The 19,446-nt window shown below is 50.2% G+C and overlaps 2 protein-coding genes across 19 annotated transcripts in view; one reads left to right on the top strand and one right to left on the bottom strand.

Moving 5' to 3' along the window:
* KANSL1 (KAT8 regulatory NSL complex subunit 1) overlaps positions 1-13,208 on the top strand; it is a 173,396-nt gene extending 160,188 nt beyond the window's left edge. For 4 of the 5 annotated variants that reach the window (XM_070390012.1, XM_070390011.1, XM_070390013.1 and 1 more), the window contains 8 exons: positions 4,266-4,448; positions 4,881-5,069; positions 5,405-5,553; positions 9,284-9,405; positions 9,989-10,046; positions 10,272-10,384; positions 11,103-11,355; positions 11,634-13,208. In XM_070390012.1, the coding sequence (XP_070246113.1) occupies positions 4,266-4,448; positions 4,881-5,069; positions 5,405-5,553; positions 9,284-9,405; positions 9,989-10,046; positions 10,272-10,384; positions 11,103-11,355; positions 11,634-11,861 (1,295 nt within the window). In that variant the 3' untranslated portion in view covers positions 11,862-13,208. The remainder of the gene's footprint in view (positions 1-4,265; positions 4,449-4,880; positions 5,070-5,404; positions 5,554-9,283; positions 9,406-9,988; positions 10,047-10,271; positions 10,385-11,102; positions 11,356-11,633) is intronic. The other variant, XM_070390014.1, reaches the window with a different exon arrangement.
* A 1,898-nt stretch (positions 13,209-15,106) lies between these two features.
* MAPT (microtubule associated protein tau) overlaps positions 15,107-19,446 on the bottom strand; it is a 123,182-nt gene continuing 118,842 nt past the window's right edge. For all 14 annotated transcript variants that reach the window (XM_070390008.1, XM_070390000.1, XM_070389999.1 and 11 more), the window contains one exon: positions 15,107-18,996. In XM_070390008.1, the coding sequence (XP_070246109.1) occupies positions 18,781-18,996 (216 nt within the window). In that variant the 3' untranslated portion in view covers positions 15,107-18,780. The remainder of the gene's footprint in view (positions 18,997-19,446) is intronic.

Below are 19,446 nucleotides of genomic sequence, written 5' to 3'. Positions count from 1 at the left end.
AGCTCTGTGTGGATCCCAGGTGTTATTACTCAGAGCAGGAACTCAGACTAGCAGTTCCTAAGAGATCATTTTTGTTCACTGATTTTGGGGAATTTAACTGAGTCTCTCTTCACTTTTATATGAAAGCTGCTAAAACACAGCAAACTTCTAGCAATGTATAGTAGCCTGAGTCCCATAAACAGTTATCCCTAACAGCTTATTCAGTGGGTTTTATAGGGGAAGTTGCTCTTGATTCTGCTTAATACCCAACTCCAGAGCACAAGGTAATGGTTTACACTTGTGCCAGTTTTTACTTCTGAGCATTTAAAATAGGGGTGGGGTAAGGGTTAGGAGTGGAGTTTTAGTTGAAAAGTCATTAATTAAACGTGTTAGAGTTGAGAGGCACAGTAGTCATCTAGTCTAGCAATAACATACATTTTTTTCTCTCTTGTGCTTAGTGAGATTGATTTATAATTAGATTAATTAACTAATTATTTGAGACAGGTCTAAGGTCTTGGGGTACAACAGCGAGTACTGCCAGGAGCCTGTGCCTGCAGCAGACAGAAGAGGTGAGAGAGTTAGAGCATGTGTGCTGGGGTATCTCCAGCCCTGATCAGATCTTGCTGCCTCATTTTACAGATGAAGATGCTGAGGCCCAGCCAAGTGATTTGTTCTTGTTCTATCCTCCTACTCAGTGATGGAACCAGGCCCTGTGTCCAGGACTGCTTATTTGCACTATAAAAGAGTGGGAGGAATAAAATCACTATGCTTTTGTGGTCGCATTAAACAGCCTATGCAGACTTCCCTCATGGTCCAGTGGTTAAGACTGCACACTCCCAATGCAGGGGGCATGGGTTCGATCCCTGGTTGGAGAAGATCCCACATGCCATGTGGTACAGCCCCCAAAAAGACCAAATAAATAAGAAAAACCAGCCTTTGCCAAGTGAGAGTAACTCTTTTGCTGATGCAGGGGATGTCCTGGGATATAGAAGAGGTGTTCCCCCACTTCTTGAGCCTTCTTTATACCTTTGAACTCAGCCCAGCTTTCAGAATTTCTGTAGACAGTGCTTTATTTCCAGTACACCCTTTTCCCCAACCACTCTGAGCAAAGAAGTTTTAATTAATTAAAATTCCCCTAAATTTAATTCAATTTGATTAATACTTCTAAACTCAATTCTTATGTGGGAGATTTAAAAAAAAAATTTTTTTTTTTTTTTAAACATTTGACCTTTGGGGTGTGGGATAATCGAGCCATTTTATTAAGGGGCTTGGGCGGGCTCTAAGGGCTAGGAGTACAGTGAGCTCTGATATCCTTGGCCTGGCTGAAAGCTGATTGATCATTTATTTTAAGGGTTATGATAGGTGAATTTGTTTTTAAATGTGTAAAAGAAAGAATGATTATGGAAAAAAATTCACAAGAGCACTGTTCCCAGAGATGTGTCTTATTCTTTGAAGAGTCATGAAATACATAGTCTGTGCTATAGGAAAGAGTTAAGTTTTGCTACACTGCAGAACTCTTTTGAAAAATATTGTATACTCTCCACTTCCTTGGGAATAATTTGAGAACTATCAGATTCCACCTCAGAATTAAACTGCTCCATTCTCTGGGTTTTCCTGGTGTCTCAGATGGTAAAGAATTTGCCTGCAGTGCAAGAGATCCAGGTTTGATCCCTGGGTTGGGAAGGTCCCCTGGAGAGTGCCATGGACAGAGGAGCCTGGCGGGCTGTAGTCTATGGGATCACAAAGAGTTGCACGTGACTGAGCAGCTAACACACTTAAGCATTAATTCTTTGGGCCAAAGAATAATTTCATGGTGTAGTGGCTAAGAGTATGAGTTTTAGGATTTTACAGACTTGAGTTTGAATGTTGCTTGTTCCTTTCTGATCCCTAAAGGAGGAAATGGCAACCCAGTCCAGTATTCTTGCCTAGAAAATGCCATGAGCTGAGAGGAGCCTGACAGGCTGAAGTCAGTGGGGTCTCAAAGAGTCAGACACAGCTGAGCTTGCACAGTGTTAGTTACTAAACTGTGTAACCTTGACAAGTTAACTCACCTTTCTAAATCTGTTTTCTGTCATTAAAAGGAGCATAGTAATGCATCATGGAATTGTTATGAAGGTGAAGTAATACACAGCACCAGCCACAATATAATGGGTTTTTTAATGTTCACTCACCCCCTCTTCTTTGCCCCCCGCCCCACTCCTAGTTCAGATTGAGCACAGCCTCTACTCTCCCTGGGAGCCAGAACCCCATTAATGTTTGAAGTGAAGTGAAATCGCTCAGTCATGTCTGACTCTTTGTGACCCCATGGACTGTAGCCTACCACACTCCTCCATCCATGGGATTTTCCAGGCAAGAGTACTGGAGTGCATTGCCCTTTCCTTCTCCAGAGCATCTTCCCGACCCAGGGAACAAACTCGGGTCTCTGGCGTTTTAGGCAGACGCTTTACCATCTGAGCCAGCAGGGAAGTCCTCCAAGTACATTAAATATAATAAATATTAAGTAGTTCTAGAAAAAGAAGGCATTCCAGAGGTTGTAGTGATTTTTGAAAGATGGAAGGCAAGATAACTATAGAGAAAAAAACTAGGAAAAAGGAGCCCAAAGCCTATGCTTTTGAGTAAACTCTTGTCAGGTAGCAGCCGGTAGGGGGACGGTTCTTTGCCCACACTGAAAAAGGACAGAAAACCAGGAATGGGACCTGGGCATTTGGGTGATAGATCTGGACTTGTTCTGAAATACAGCTAGGCTAGATTTTAACCCTTTTCCATAGTGCAGCAATGTTTCATTCTGTGCTGCAGTGCCGAGTATGGACTCAGGGACTGGGACTTCTGAGTATATCTCAGGTGGTTAATGATTGATTCCCAGGAGGAACTGAGAGCTAAAGTGAGATGTGCTGATCTTCAGATGTAAAAGGAGAAATTTTTCAGAACCCTGAAGAAAGACCCACCTGTATCCCTGGTGGTGAAGTTTCAGAATGAGACTAGAAAAGGAAAATGTAAAGTTCAGATTGCCACTAGAGGTTCTAGACAGAGTAATAGGGCAAGATGTAGAAATAAAGGCAAACAGGTTGGAAAGAAAGTAAAGCAGCATTTTGTAAATGACGTACTTGTGTTGTAGAAAGTTCTAAGGATTCCACAACAGCTAACAAAACTTAATGATAGATTTAAGAAGATCACAGGATACAGGCCACTATATTAAAAATTACTGTATTCCTACATACTAGTAGTAAGCAATTATAAACAACTTTTAAAAAGTGATAATGATGACATTATCATTTGTAAGTCATCAAAAATATGAAGTAGTCAATCAATTTAACAAAATGTGTATAAGAACTGTACAATGAAAACCACCCAACGCTGATGAGAGGAAATAAAAGAAAATGGAGAGAAATACCACGTTCGCAGATTGAAAGATTTGGTATTGGAGTTTGCCCCAAATTGGCTGAGTCGATACAATACTACAACAAGCTTTTTTTTTCCCACCAAAAGTTTAAAAGAACCTACAAATGATTGAGTCAAATTCCATCATATTGGTGACACTGTAGTAATAGCTTTAAGGATCTGAGAGAAAACTGGTTTTAATCTTGAAATGCTCTTTCTAAAGAAATGACTCAAACTCAAGTCCACATTCTTAGGAAAATAAAAAAAGGAAACTAACAAAATGGAAAGATGCAAGAAAGAGTAGTGAACTCCCCCCAAAAGGTAGAAGTTATAGTTAAGTCTAAAAGATTTAATTTGTAATATTTCAATATTAGCTCATCACTTAAAAACCTAGATAATCCCCAGATAGGGAAGGGGGTGGAGGTCTGGAGGAAGGAGGGCGAAATGATCTAGTTCTTACTAGGGAAAGAGGCAGTGCCCAATCAAGTGCCTGATAAAGCAGCAGACAATAAATAGTTGTTGAAGGAATATATGTCCTGATTAACTTTATGTTGAAAGAAATACCTTGAAATGTTTCAGTTTCTAGAAGAATAAGAACAGGATGTTTATCAGTCTTTCAAACCAATAGAGTTTAACAGATTTAGCGGAACACAAGAACAAAGAAAAGACCATCATAGATCTTGGTTTTGTTTGGAACTTGAAAATAAAAGGCGGCAGTGACCTCCCTGTGAGTAGAAGAGTGACCTTCGGTGATGTTCCAATAAACAGATCTTCCCCTCGACAGTGCTTGTTCCTTGAAGTCATCCCACCACTGGGCACATAAGAGAAGGGTGTCAGGTGGGTCTCGCTCCCTGGAGAGCCGGAGCCCAGGGGTCTGGACTGATGGTGGCGTTTTGTGTTTCTTGCAGATGTTCCCACAGGCCTGCACTTCCAGAGCATGCTGAAATCTCAATGGCAGAACAAGCCTTTTGACAAAATCAAACCTCCAAAAAAGTTTTCACTTAAGCACAGAGCACCCATGCCAGGCAGTCTGCCAGATCCAACTCGTAAAGACAGGCACAAGTTGGTCAACTCCTTCCTAACAACAGCCAGTAAGTTTCAGGGGTCCATAGCGTCCTCCAATTACTTTTCTATTCCTCTGATGTTCTCAGGTTACTGGTATGGCCATGGCAGTGTGATGGGGTTGGGAGAGACAGTTGACAGATGCAAGTTCAGCCCACAGTCTTCTTTTTCTGCTCATTTTGGATGCTCTGGGATGGACCATGAAAGCTGTTCCAGACGTCAGGTGTTCTGGGGCTCAGTGAACAGCCAAGTGGGGCATAGCATTGGGTGCATCTGTGGGCCGGCTGTCTTTTGTAGTCTGGTGTCACATTTTTCTCCAGTTGAGAGCCCGGTGGGCTCCCTGGCCTGTCCTGCTGCCCTGGGTATCTGTCATGGACCTAGAGAGAACTCGAGCTTGGAACTCAAATAAGAAAAGGTTGAGAGAAGATACTTCACAGCTCTTTTTCTGTTCCCCTCTTCAGAGCTGTCCCATCACCAAGCCCGGCCTGACAGGACCCACAGGCAGCACTTAGACGATGTGGGGGCTGTGCCTATGGTGGAACGAGTGACAGCGCCAAAAGCAGAGCGCTTGCTCAGTCCGCCGCCACCCGTGCACGACCCAAACCACAGCAAAATGAGATTGCGAGACCATTCATCTGAGAGAAGCGAAGGTAGGGCCAGGCCCGGCACCTCCGCCTGCATTTGCACCTGCGCAGGGCTTTCTGGGGCAGCGGGCCTTCCTATAACTGCCCCTAGCTGTGTCCTTCACTTGCTAGGAAGGTAGAGTAGAGGGGTCCGACCGCTTCTAAGTGTAGATCACTCTTTAACTGCTGTAGCAACCTCTGCCACCCCCTGCCTCCCATCAGCCAGTTTGCTTCATCTTTTTATCCTTTAGGCTTAGAAAGCATTTTTGCCTTTACTGAGTATTGCGGGCCTTCCTAACTTGTGCTGGAAGTAGAGCAGGTTGAGGTAGCCATGTATTCCTCTTTTCTGTTGACCTCTGCAGTGTTGAAGCATCACACGGACATGAGCGGTTCGAGCTACTTGGCGGCCACCCACCACCCACCACACAGTCCCTTGGTGCGACAGCTCTCCGCCTCCTCAGACACCTCTGCACCCACCAGCTCTAGCCCACAGGTCACAGCCAGCACGACTGTAAGTACCCGCGTGGAGTGGGCCGGACACTCCCTCTGCAGTGACAGCTCCCTCCAGTGGGTCTGGAGGACAGTGTGGAAAGAGGGTCGTGAGGGCCAGGGCAGTTACAAGGACTTAGCTCATCCTGACTTGTGTGTCTTTTTTAAGTCAAAGTGGTGCTATTTAATCCTCCATTACGTTGTTTTCCTTGAGTGGTTCTTAGTAGAGATGGATCTGAGCTGGGCCAGCCATAGAAAGCTTGAGGCGGAGACAAACTCTAGGGTGATCTGTGACTGTTCAAGATACATGGGACTAAGTTTCATACAGAACTCCACAGTACCATGACTCTTAACTCCTTTGGCCTGAGGAATAAACATGAGAGGAGGGATGCAAAAGACGTGTTTGTGGGCCTTAGAGACGTTTGATTTCCTTGTTTTTAATCTCCTGGGGAGTGGAGCTGGAGTGCTAGGAATGAGCACTGGGTGCTTGGAAGGGAAGGTTGATGTGGAGCCTGTTTTTAGGTGTGCAGAGCAGAATTACAGATGCAGCAGGCTACGCGGGCAGGACTGACATGCGCGCTCACTACGGCAGGCGCTCTGACCCCTGATCAGCTTTCGTAGTACCACTCTCCACCCTGAAAGCAGTTTACACAACCATTCCAAACACACAGTCACGTTAACACTCTCTGATGTTTTCATTCCTCAGAATGTGCCTCCTTGAACACATATACCTGTAGCAGCTTTGTGCCCAGCAAAAGGGTCCTTTATATAGTAATCATCTTAGTAATAATGGAGGTAGTAATAATAGAATGCTGCTGCTGTAAATGTTGACTGTGTCCGTGCTGGGTACATAGGTGTTACCTCATTCGACCTGCAACACCCTTTAAGGTGCAGGGGGTGTAGGAAAACTGAGGTTTTCTAAGGTTAAGTGAATAGCATGAGGTGAGGAGACCTGTCAGGGTTAGAGCTGGGATTCCAACCCAGGCGGTCTGGCCACAGAGCCAGCTCTCTTGGGTCTTGCAGCACAGGGTGAACCTGGGTCGGGGCATAGCGAAGGTGACTTAGGCAGGGGCTCTGGTGCCCCTTCAGAGCTTACATCGAGAAACTTCAAAGCCTGCAAAATGTGCTCACTAGGCTCTGCGATCAGGTGGGAATTCATGTCGTTCTGTCTTTGCTCTTAAAAATCAGTCTTTCCCAGATGACCTTGTTCCTCCCCGCTTCGTCCACTCCCACACCCACAGGTTTTATCTCCATAGCAGTGTAGTCTCTGTGGTAAGCCATTAGCAGGGATCTCAGAAAAACAAAGGATTTTACAGAGACTAATTCTGATAGAAGTCTTTTCTCAGATCCAGGACTTGGTGAAACTTCAGTGTTTTTTCACATGCCGCTTTCTCATGCCTGGAAAATGTAAACTTAGGCCTGAATCACTTGAAATTTTTACTTACTATCTAATGAGCATCAGTTTTGTACATACCACTGTGGTGACCCTTGAGGTTCTCGTTGCCAATTTTTTTTTCAAAGAATCTGGATTTATTGAATAGCAGGAAGAGTGATAGGCCAGATAGTTAAGGTGAGAAGCTACAGGACACTGGCGAGGAGTGGGGAGGAGGGGGATGGGCTGTGTGTTCATGCTGGCCGCAGAAAGCCACATGAGCCGACGGGTGCAGCAGAGTCACCTCCGTAGTCTTTTTTTCTTCTTCTTGGACTCCCTGGATATGCTGATTTGATAGTTAGAAGAGATGGGGCCCTGAACCTATTTTTTCTCTTTTAAATATCATCTTGCACCTCACCTTCTGGCAGCCAGGTTTGGGAACCACTTCTCATTCTCATCACCTGCCCTCCACCTCTGGTCCTAAACAGGAGAACAACGTTAGGTTAGACCAAGTGAGTGTCTTCTGGAATTGGGGCGTCTACATGTGGGGTGGGGGTTGGGCTGTTGAACCCCACAGCCCGCTCCTGTCTCCCTGCCTTGAAGGTGCTGACAGCAGGCCCAGGGAGGTTCAGGGGAAATACACACCCGCTTCTGCCAGCAGTTTCACACTTGTTCTTGACCGCGATCCAGGGAAAGCTGTCTATTGAGGTTCCTTCGGGTACACTTCCTGCAACGGGGTGTGTGAGTTCAGCAGACATGTGGCAGAGGCCTGTGGGGGTGAGTCCACTGAACCTCAGCCAGGCAGGGCTTGCAAGTCTCTTCAACTGTTCTGGTCAGCCAGTTACCCTGAATTAGTGAAGTCAGTGACAGTCTGTTCTCATTGATAGCAGAGGAAACTGAGGTGAAAAAGACACTGTGATAACCTGAAATCATAGGTGACAGCTGCTAAGATCCTGGCCCGGAAAATACTGCCTTTCAGCGTTCTCTGAGAAGCTCTTGAAATGATCAGATGGATCGGTCATGGACCCCATTCCAGGAACAGGAAATGGAGGGAAACAGGCTCTCGCCCACCCCCCTCCCTGACCCCTTCCCTCTGGGCTGGCCGTGCTGGTGGTCTGGGTCAGGGCTGGCCGCACTGGTGCTTTGAGTCTGGGCTGGCCGCGCTGGTGCTTTGGGCCTGGGCTGGCCGCGCTGGTGCTTTGGGCCTGGGCTGGCCGCGCTGGTGCTTTGGGTCTGGACGCCCCTCACTGACCCCTCCCCCTGGGCTGGCCGCACTGGTGCTTTGGGCCTGGGCTGGCCGCGCTGGTGCTTTGGGTCTGGGCTGGCCGCGCTGGTGGTTTGGGTCTGGACGCAGCCTCTAAGGTGGTGGCAGGTGTATTGTCACCATGGCAGCGTGTTTGTCATCCACTGTTTGCCTCTGTCCTCACAGCTCAGTTGCCAGTCTCTGTTTCAGGGCAGGGTGTTTGCTATCTGGGCACAGGCAGCTCTCGGACTTGCGCCTCCATCTAAGAAACCATGCCCCTTGGCTCCCTGCTCGATTGCCCCTCTGGTCTCCCAGCTGCTGCAGAAGGCCCCGCCCCTGCTCCCTAATACTGGATCCTTACTAAGTGTTCTTTTCCAGGAGTTTGATCTTAACTTTCTGTAGGAACGAATCTTCTTTCTTCAGGAGTGTGAGCTCTACAGCCAAGGCCTCTTCATCCATTTCCCTCCACTCCTCTCCATTGATATACCTAGAACGCTCTTAGCTTTTTCCCTAAGAATAATAGCCAGAAGGGGAAATCACATAAGGGTTCAGCAGATGGTGGGCACAGATTTAGCTGAAGAGTTCAGATCTGCGAGAAGGAAGTGCTTTCATGGCAACCAAAGTTAGCAGATCCACTGAGCTCAGCCTCCCATGGGGCATCTTTCAGGATGGAAGAATTCATGTTTTTAGTCCAGAGAGTTACCTCTAGGCTTAAGCATTGCTTTTTCCACTGTTGGTCTGTGTCATAGAGATAAACGGGGGGAAACAGGAGGTTTTGGGGGGGGTGTTGTTAAAGATGTATGGAGGAGTCTATAAACTGTGGCAGTTGTCTCAAGGTGCCAGGATACCTCTGTGAAACTGAGTAGAGGTCTCTCTTCACGTGAGCACATGAATAAAGAGGGTGGCCAGTGAGACTTGTGAAGGGAAGGTCCTCCTCAGGCCCCACCTGGTATTTCTCCTAAGCACATTGCTGGTGGGAGACCATCCCCACAGTGCAGGCAGTTGCTGTCATCCCTCCTTGGGCCCTCTCCAGGGACCCAGATGCCTGGTTATTAGTGATCCTGTTTTAAATCTCAGGTTTAGGATTTGATATGTGTAGAATTGTTCCTCCCTTTTAAACTTGCCTTTGTCTTACAGCAGCCAGTAAGGAGGAGAAGGGGAGAGAGCTCCTTCGATATTAACAACATTGTCATCCCAATGTCTGTCGCTGCAACCACCCGTGTAGAGAAGCTCCAGTACAAGGAAATCCTTACCCCCAGGTAGAAGCCCTGCACGATCGGCTCTGCTCTTTGGTCTCCCTGTCCCCTAGTCACTGGGTTGTGGGGCCTAGCCTTGGCTTTTATCATTAAGAGAAGGGATCAGAGTGAAATTATTTCTATATATAATTTTCTTCATTATATGTGTGCCAGCCAGACCACAGGCCACAAACTGGCTGTTTGATGCATACAGATGTGTTTTAAAATACTAAATATGTTGTCAGTGTCAAAGCAAGATTTCACATAGGAATTTTTATTTCTAGTGTTTGTTGACAAGTCAAAAATTTGGGCAACCCTGTCTATGCATCCCCATGTGATAGCAACCAGTTGGTGCTGAGTAGCGTTGGTCCCCTTGAAACAGGTTCTTCTGCTTGAGTTTGTCGGTCCCCCAGCTCTGCTCCCGCCCTCAGCCCACTTTCCCTGTTCTGGCCCTTGTGGGCATCGAGTGTGAGGCCTCTGATGGAAAGAGTCCCCCAGGGCTGAGAAGGCCCAGTGAGAGCAGGTGGTGAGCACGCGTTCCCTCGCGCATGTGCTTTTCTGGCCTGACTGCCTGCATTCTCACAATTCTGCCTTCTTCGTCTTGCAGCTGGCGGGAGGTTGATCTTCGGTCTCTGAAGGGGAGTCCTGACGAGGAGAACGAGGAGGTAATGGCATGTTTGGTCCTCTTAGAAGAGCGCACACACTGCAGATACTTCAAGACCTGTGGGTGTCCAGTGCAGGCTTCCTTGTATTCTTGTCCTTACCAGGAAGAGCCTAGTATACGGGGGCGGGGTGGGAGGCAGCGGTGTGCTGCTTCTAGAACTGATCTACCCCCACTTAAACATGACTTCCTGGCAGAAAGGGGGGTCCACAAAGGTGCTCTTTTGCAGATCGAGGACCTGTCTGACGCAGCCTTCGCCGCTCTGCACGCCAAATGTGAGGAGATGGAGAGGGCTCGGTGGCTGTGGACCACGAGTGTGCCACCTCAGCGGCGAGGCAGCAGGTGATGGGGCAGGCGCAGGTCCCCAGGGCCTGTGGAGGGAGGGTCGGCGGGGAGCTCGGGCCCAAGCTGTGTCCGTGGGTTGTCACTTAGTTGCTCTTTGTATTCCTCACTGGCAGTGGTGGAGAATGCACAAGTTCCTTGATGTTTGTTGGGACCAGTGCGGGTATAAGTAGTCAAAGGCTGGGTCCTCGCTGAGTGGTTACTGTCCAGTTATGCCAAACTCTGGTGGTCTCCCAACTCCAGGAGTAGGCCATCTGGGAAGTTGGAGGCCGATCAGGGGTGTGGTGATACGGTCGGAGGAGCTTTGGAGGCCTCCGGACCAGCTCACCTTCTGTGGACGGTGGAGTGTGCACAGCTCTGTGGTCCCGCTTGACTCTGGAGAACTGTCCTGCCCTCTCCTTTAGTATTACAGTGAGCAGCCCTCAGGGCTCTCAAGCAGAAGGGTCTGGGCTCTTTTTTGCTTTTTGCCCATAGCATGTGCCTGCCCCTGTGTGTAGTGACGGGGGAAGCGAGGGTTTGTGGTTCCAAGGCGCGAACTGCTGGTGTCCGTCTGCCTCAGCTCTGCTGGTCAGGAGGCTTTTGTCATGCATGACATGACATGCCACCTTTTTTGGCTTTTTTTGGCATGACAAAAGCCTGCCACCTCCCCAACCCCCAAAACGAATATACAAGAAACTCCCTGTCACCAGGCACTCAGATTGTTCTTCTTGGGGTGCAGGTCTTACCGGTCATCAGATGGACGGACAACACCCCAACTGGGAAGTGCCAACCCCTCCACCCCCCAGCCCGCCTCCCCGGACGTCAGCAGCAGTCACTCCTTGTCGGAGTTCTCCCATGGGCAGTCCCCCAGGAGCCCTATTAGCCCAGAGCTGCACTCGGCCCCCCTCACTCCCGTGGCTCGGGACACCCTCCGACACCTGGCCAGCGAAGACACGCGCTGTTCCACACCAGAGCTGGGGCTGGACGAGCAGGTGAGCAGCAACACCTTTCTATGGTATTGGGGGTGGCAGATGGGGCAGTTGGGGGGACAGTACCTGCTCAAGATGGACCTTCATTTTATGGACCACCCCCCCCCCCAATCCCCAGTTTGAAGGGGACAAGGGACTCTACTTGACGTTGACCTTCTGAAGGTGCCATAGAACACTGGCCCTTGTTATAAGGGTGCCCTCTCTCAGAATCGTCCCTAAACCTGCCCCAGAGCTCACAGACCTGGGGCCGGGCCTCACCATGGCGTCTTGTCTGCCCACAGTCCGTCCAGCCGTGGGAGCGGCGGACCTTCCCCCTGGCGTACAGCCCCCAGGCGGAGAGTGAGGACCAACTGGATGCACAGGAACGGGCGTCCCGCTGCACTCGGCGCACCTCGGGCAGCAAGACTGGCCGGGAGACAGAGGTGGCGCCCACCTCGCCTCCTGTCGTTCCCCTCAAGAGTCGGCATCTGACGGCCACAGTCACAGCTCAGCGTCCAACTCACAGATGAGTGGGATATGAGAACCTAAGCAGACTCACTGACTATTGGCATTAAAGCTTCAGAAATCTCTGTGTTTGATATTCAAACATCATATGCCGAAAATTTTCACAGTTTTTAGTGAATTTAAGGAATTTAGATTCTACTTTGGTATTTTTCTTTCTTCTTTTGATTTTTGTTCTGTTTTGGTTTCCATGTTTTCTTGTCACACGCCTGAGCACTTCCTCCAGTTGGCAAACAGAAGTTCAGGATAAGAGCCTGCTGGCCTGAGCCTGGCACCTCCTCTGCACTGTTGAATCACTGGACTTAGCCATGTCGGATGGTCACCCCTCTCCTTCGCCCCAGTGGGCAGGGTGGGACAGCCAGGTGGGCAGAGGGGAAGGACTCTCCAGCTCAGTGTCGCCCCCTGAGGTGAGGGTTGGGGAGAGCAGTGTGCTCTGGGCTCTCGCTGGCCCGCCCCTCTGTGGCTTGGCTTAGCTGTGGCCCCCCCAGCTGGGTCCCCTTCGTCGACTGTGCTGGAGCACCCCAACCAGAGCCTCTTGACTGGCCCTGCCAGCTGTTCCCACTCAGCCCTCAGCTGACAGAATGGCTTCCCCTTGTCTCCCAGATCTTGGAGACGACCAGGGTTTCCTCTGCGTTCAGTCATCCCTGTCTTGACTCCTTAACTGCAGTAACCTGGCTGCAGCTGCTCGGGTCCCTATCCTTCCCGATCCCCTCATCTGCTCCCCCACACCAGACGCACACCCACACATGTGGTCCTTCCCCTTGGAATGTTTTTCCCACTTACCCTGGTCTGTGAAGGTGTAGGGTCTTCCCGCTCCTCTGACTCTAGGGAGGCTGGGAAATGAGCAGCCATTGCCCCTCTGTAATCGTTTTCACTGATGGGGTCATTCGGAGTCATTTGGTCGTATCCCCCTCCTCCGCCAGTCCAGTTCCTTGTTGGTGTCTGTCCGCCCCTCCTCTCTCGAGCTCCTTTGCCTGTGGAACACTGTCTGGTCCTTGCTGTGGTTCCCGTCACTCCCCGTCACCCCCTGGGTTAACCGTGTGCCTGTCTCATCTATGATCACATCACCAAAAGGGGGGCAATAAGGACTTTTTTTTTTTTTTTTTTTTTTTGCCATTTTGTAATCGTATAAAAATAGTAGACAAACTGCTTAATGTTGGGGTTTTTTCACAATTTTCAACATTAGTGATTTTTTTTTTTTGATTCTGTTTGCAAGTTAAAGGGTTTGTCATTGTTTCTTTAAAAAAACAATAATGCACCATATCCCTATGCATAAAGTGCTTCTTCTATTTATAAGGTTGAAAATTCTGAATAACCCTTTTAGCATTGTAAAAAAAAAAAAAAAAAATCAAAAATGGAAAAAAAAAAACTTGTATTTTGTAAATATTTTCTTTTCCTGCTTTGAGCTGTGTATTGGCAGCGAAACATGTAGCTGTCTTTGTTCTATAGAAATGCTTTTCTTCAGAGAAGCTGATCTTTGTTAATGTCTTGATTCTGTTCGCAAAGCACAGACTAGTGCTTAAAAAAAAAAAAAAAGGAAGGAAAAATTGAAAAAAATAATAAAAAAAAGTTACAGAACGTATCATGCCAGGCCTTTCTTGTTACTGGACGTGGTAGTGGTGGTGGTAAGGACCTGCCCTGCTGGGGGAGGTGCTCTGACTGGCGCCGAACCTTGGGAAGGCTCCATGCCATCTTCTGGGCTCAGGCGGGCTCCTCTGACGATCACCAGAGAGGGGATGTGGGTTTTCGTGGGTGTGGGGGGTAAGAGATGTCAGGAGGAAAGGTGGTGTTTGTTGGATGTAAGTAGTTGACCCATTGCTTTTTTTTTTTTTAAGTTCTTTTTTTTTTTTTTTTTGGCTGTGCTGGGTCTCCATTGTGGTGCGCAGGCTCTTCGTTTCTATACTCAGGCTTTAATGGTCTACCTCTAGTGAGGCCAGCTGGCAGTGTGGCTTTTTTATTTTTTTAATCTACTCTAAATTGCTCTCTAGGATTCCCAGGTGGATCAGTGACAAAGAATCCACCTGCCGATGCAGGAGAAATGGGTTCATTCTTGATCTGGGAAGATCCCACATGCCAAGTGGCAACTAAGCCCGTGCACCACAACTGCTGAAGCCTGAGCAGCACCCTGGAGCCAGTGCTCTGCAGCAAGAGAAGCCGCTGCAGTGAGCCTATGCACAATGAAGACCCAGCACAGCCAAAAATAATAAAATTATGAAGAAGAAAAATTGCTCTCTAGTGGAGATTTCACATCTCACTTTGGACCTCTGGGGTTGAGATCACTGAGGATTTAATATACTTTGCACAGAGCCTGAGCTGGTTCTCAGCAGCTTTCTTCTCCGGAAAGAAGAAAAGTTTCAATTTTCTTTGTAGAAGATGAGTAAGTGGGCGGGCCTGGTTCTCTCGCTGCTTCCTTTTTGCCTTTTCACAGCAATCAGGTGGACACAGCCAGTGAAGCTGCCTGAGTGTTTTTTATATATGTGTGTTTTTTGTCTTTTTTTTACCCCAGCTCTGAAGTAACATTTCTCTTTGGCTGCCCTGTTGCTGCTTCTGTAGTTGGCGGTTAAGATCTGCTGTACTTAAGCTTCTGTCTGCAGTGGCTAAAGCATGTCAGGAAAAGCTGAGAAAAGTGATAATTTCTTTTGAAACTGTGTGAAAAAATCAAAGGCCTGAACATTATGACCTTGACATAATCACTAAGGAACAATAATTAACACGATGGGTTCTGCTCTGCTTTTCTTTTTGTCTGTAGTCTCACCAGGGGCTCCTTGGGATCCCTAATTGAGATCTAGCACTCTCCACCTGAGATGAGGCTCAGAGGAGAGCAGCTCTGATCCCGGAAGGAACCAGAGCCCCTCATTCCACTGACTGGCCCAGTCAGTGTCCTGCTTCAGCCCCAGGCCTCTCCGCTCATTTCCAGGGATCAAGAGATCTCGCAGAGCTACCCCTGCCGTCTCAGGTCTGAATACAGTGGTTTGGGTCTTTTACAGGCTGAGCCTTGAGAACTGAGCCACAAGGGTATTTATTGCCTTTTGAGTTGGACCAGGATGGTTTGCCAGCACCAGAATGAGAAAATCAACTGGAAATGAACAAGTCTGAGAGTCCTTTCACCTTCAGGGCCCCAGAGCCAGCTGGTAAATCCTCACATCCAGGTTTCAACAGTATTGTCATTTCCTGAGCTAAGTTCCCAAAGGCTGGGAAGGGACTTAGAAATTGTAACATCATTTTCTGGTCCTTTAAATCCATACACAAAGGCCTTATTTAATCAGAGTAATAACTTTATTTTCCAAATTCACTTTTACAGCAACAGTCAGTGTAAATCATTTGTTAAAACACACAATACACGATATGGACATTCACAGACAGGAAGCTAAGCTAAGATGGTCTCATGTCCCTCCCCCCACCCTCAAAATTAACAAAGAAATCATGGGACTTGCAAGTGCCAGAAATTGTCCTGCCCCACACTGCAAATTCACGGGGCTCAGTCTGGTAGGAGGTGAGACAGTGTTGGTGCCCAGGGTAAACCCTTTTCAAAACTGAAACCAGAAGTTTCTTGAAGCCACACTTCTGTAGAGAGGACAAGCCGATGACCTCCACCTCTGCCTTCATCCCTGCCTCTCTCTGCTGTCCTCGGAGGACAGAGATCAAAGGGTGACGAGATCTTAGCAACTGTTAGAAGTACAGGCTGTGTGTCTGGAGCTGGTGGGAATGGTGACACGGAGGTACCAAAAACTTTGAGGAAAGGATGCCTCAAAGCGGCTTTGGGAGGCAGGATTGTGATCTCAGGACCCTGCAAAAGGGCAGCAGGACAGAGCAACCGTATCTCGATTCCTCCACAAACCTCACCACCTGGCCGGGAAGGAGAACTAGCTGGCAGCCTGCGGCACCTGTCAGTGGAAAGGCGAAATCCCAAGGGACTTCTGGCACCCACGGTTGAAATCACGAAGAAAAGAGTTACTAGGCTTCGGACTACTGCACCCCTTTGCCCAGTGGTTTAACTATCTTACAGGTTCCTCCCCCCTCCCCCCTTGAACACAACAAGCAATCGCAAACAGGATACGGTCTCACCACTGAAGTCAATTTAAATGGAATTATTGATAAAGTGAGTGGAGAGCTTGAGGGGACCAGGTGGATGAGGGACACCGATTCTGGAGGAAACGGGTGGGGGTGTGCCAGCTCTGGGGGGATTGTCCTCATTTAAGCTTACAAGCCAACATCCCTTTGCAGACTCCCTGCCAGCAACTGACCTGATCACCTAAACCACCATCTTCAGGCTGATCCCAACACAGGCGATTCCAGAGCCCTCTGGGAAGGAAGTACTTGGAAAGCCAGACACGAGACTGCAAGGAGGGGTGCAAGGAATGCAGCCAAAATCGGTGGCAGTAAGGAGGGGCCACATCTCACATCTTGACACCATGTTTCCTCCTCCTTCCTCAGAACCCTTCCAAGACCAGCTGGGACTCGGAGGACCGAGCCTCGCGGGGGGACGTTTGGGGCCCACGTGATCTCTAGCGTGGAGCACTCTGATTGCAAATGGAGCAGCCGGCCCTGGACTCCGACACCCCCCAGCCCCACAGGGTTGCCTTTGACCGTCCCCACACCACAAGTGGCAGACCTCGACTGAGGCAGAGAGTTTCTTTAAACAGCAGATTTTGACAAAGGCGGCTTCCCTTGTCCCCGTGGCAGAAGAGGGTTGGCAAGTGTCTTCTGACTTGTCACCGCGTCAGGAAGCTGGGGCCCCTGGGGCCAATCGTTCGTTCCAGGCCCTGCTGTGGCTGTACGGGCCGTGGGTGGGTGGCTGGACCATCCTTCCTGAGGGAGAGCTTGGAGCTGAGGGATGGGCTGCAGACCTTGCCCCAGTGGGCATTCGTGATGTGGGGAGCTGTCTGACCCTCTCTTGGGGCTGCTATGGGGCTTCTCCTGGACCATCTTCACCACAAGACACATGCCCTCTGCCTGACAGAAGGGAGCCCCGGGTCAGGGAGGGGGTACCGGAGCTGCTGTCCTCTCCCGGGCTTCAGGTGTTCACAGCCGAGTTCCCCAGTGTCAGGATCTGGTCTCTGTGGGGTCCCCGATGCTGATGGAAATCTTTCATCAACTGGGAGAGCCACATGGGCCTTCTGGATCCAAGTCCCCGCTGTGGGGTGAGAGACACCTGGGACTCCCGCGAGGGCGGGTTAGAAACCTCTTTACAAGCATTTCAAGATACATGCGTCCTTTTTTTTTTTTCTTTTCACTATCATAGTCACTCTGGTGAATCCAAGCATAAACAGACAAATCAGACTACAAGGCGACAGGGTGTGGACGGGGAGGGGAGGGGAGGGCGACATCTATGTATATGTTCAGCTGCTCCACGACAGACCACCCTGCTTCCTGCTGGGTCGGGGGGAAGAACCAGTTCCGAGGGCCGATGACACAGACTTGGGATCGAGCAACGCCTGGGCTCCAAGAGGCTGGCAGTCACAAGCTGGGGCAGAAGTGGGGGACAACGCGGGCGTGGTCTTGCCCGCCTGCCCCAGTGCCATCTCTGGCATCCGGGACGGCCAGCCTGCTGCCAGCTCAGCACTGGACGGGGACTGGGCCCAGACAAGGCATGAACATCCAGGGTCACTGCGAACCCCACCCTGGCTTGCGACTCTGATGGCGGTGGGGGCAGGGAACTGAGTACGGTGGTGGGGGCCATTGTGAGGGACACAGCTGGATGCCTATAACTCAGAGAGATGGAGGTCCCGGTGTCTGGACCTCGCCCTCCTTGACTTCCCCCTTGGTATAGAGCAGGTGTCGCCCCATCAGAACAATGTCCATTACCGAGAAGGGGTGGGTGGCGAGGCGGGGAACTCGGGACAGCATGACGTAGTGAGGGGACAGGCAGTGACCAGGCTCCGCACGGCAGACACACAGGCGTGGTGGGGGCAGACGCAGGGCTGCATGGCCGTGGGAAGGAGGAGAGGTTTAGGACCGGAGGCCCAGGCTTGGGAACAGGCAGGTGCTCCCAAGAGGCACAAGTCCTTACAAAGAGAACTGGTTAGCCCTAAGTCCCAGATCTGTGAGGTGGCCAAAAACGCGGCTGTAGTTCCCACCTTCAGAACTCAATAAAACGGGGTTTCTAGGGGGCGGAGCGAAGCCCCTCAGCTCAGGACCCCCCCCCCACCCTGCGAGAAGCAAGGAAGAGGCCAGCGCTCGGTGGTCTTTTCCAAGGAGGTTACCCACACGACGTCCTTCCCATCACCTTCCTTCTCCTGCCCCGTCCCTTCTCCCCGCAGAGGGTAGGCCTCCGCCGACCCCGAGCCGCCAAGAACGGGACGCCGCTTGGCCCGAGGCTGCGGCGGGTGGTGGAGGCTGTGCCCAGCCCGCTGCCCTCCAGGCAGGCCCCAGCGTCCCCGCCCCGCACAGGCCCCTCCGCTTCCCGCCCCGCCCCCTGCCCCGCCCCGCCCACCCCGTCCGGCTCCAAAGGCGGCCCCGTGCGCCTGTGGCTCCACCCATGTGCCGAGTTTCAAGTCCCTTGTTGCCACTGCTGCCTCGGGGACACCCCCAGAATGGGGCACCCCCGCCCCCAGGCCTGGAGAGCCCCCGGAAGCAGCTTTCAGAGCCTCCCTTCTCTCTCTTCCACTCAGAGGGGGAAAAAAAAAGAATCAAAGTAACTGCCCAAGGAAATTCTGGGTGGGGCCCTCTTTTGGAGTGTTTTTAAAAATACTTTATTAGGACTGGCCCACCCATCAATTTGGGAAGCTGAACTTGGCTCTGTTCCGGTCACTGATTTGGAAGCCCCGAGCCAGAGCTGAGCGACAAGCAGGTTAGTGATTAACCGAGGAACCGATCTGTGAGGAGCAGCTGGGGGAGGGCAGAGGGCGAAGGGCCAGAGCATTATTCTTTTTTTTCCCACACTCTCACTCTCTTCTCTCCACGATTATTGACCGCCCCGGGGCCTGATCACAAACCCTGCTTGGCCAGGGAGGCGGACACCTCGTCAGCGAGGGTGGCGAGCTGCGGCGAGTCCACCATGTCGATGCTGCCGGTGGAGGACACGTTGCTGAGGTGCCGGGGGGAAGTGTCCCCCGACACCACCGGTGACTTGTACACGATCTCCGCCCCGTGGTCGGTCTTGGCTTTGGCGTTCTCGCGGAAGGTCAGCTTGTGGGTTTCGATCTGTAAGAGAAGAGCGGGCAGGCTAAGGAGGAGAGCTGGGTCGGGTGACGCCCGCTGGCCTTGGGAGGGAGGGAGCCATGGTGGCCATGACGGCTTCATGGCTTCCCAACAGCTAAGCTGCAGCATCCTAGTCACCTGCCAGCCAGCCCCCCAGGCCCCCTCTCCAGAAGCAGTGACCATTGTGGGTTTTTTTGTGTACCCTTCTAGGAATAGCCCACACATGCAAACCTATATGTGTGAGTAGAGAAAAAAATACATATACGTGTACATATATGCATACATATGGCAACAGTATCCACATGCTTCGCACTCTGGTGTTTAGGTTTAATACCTTGCATTGTCCCTACACAGCTCCCTCACTGCTTGTTGAGGCTGCTTGCTTTCCCATCACAGCAGATGTACCAAAATGTATCTACTCCCCTGTGGGTAGATATTTAGGTTGTTCCAATC

The sequence above is a fragment of the Bos mutus genome, chromosome 19, assembly GCF_027580195.1.
Source record: "Bos mutus isolate GX-2022 chromosome 19, NWIPB_WYAK_1.1, whole genome shotgun sequence".
NCBI classification, from domain to species: Eukaryota; Metazoa; Chordata; class Mammalia; order Artiodactyla; family Bovidae; genus Bos; species Bos mutus.
Note: the sequence above shows the minus strand (reverse complement) of the source record. Positions and strands in the feature narration are given on the sequence as shown.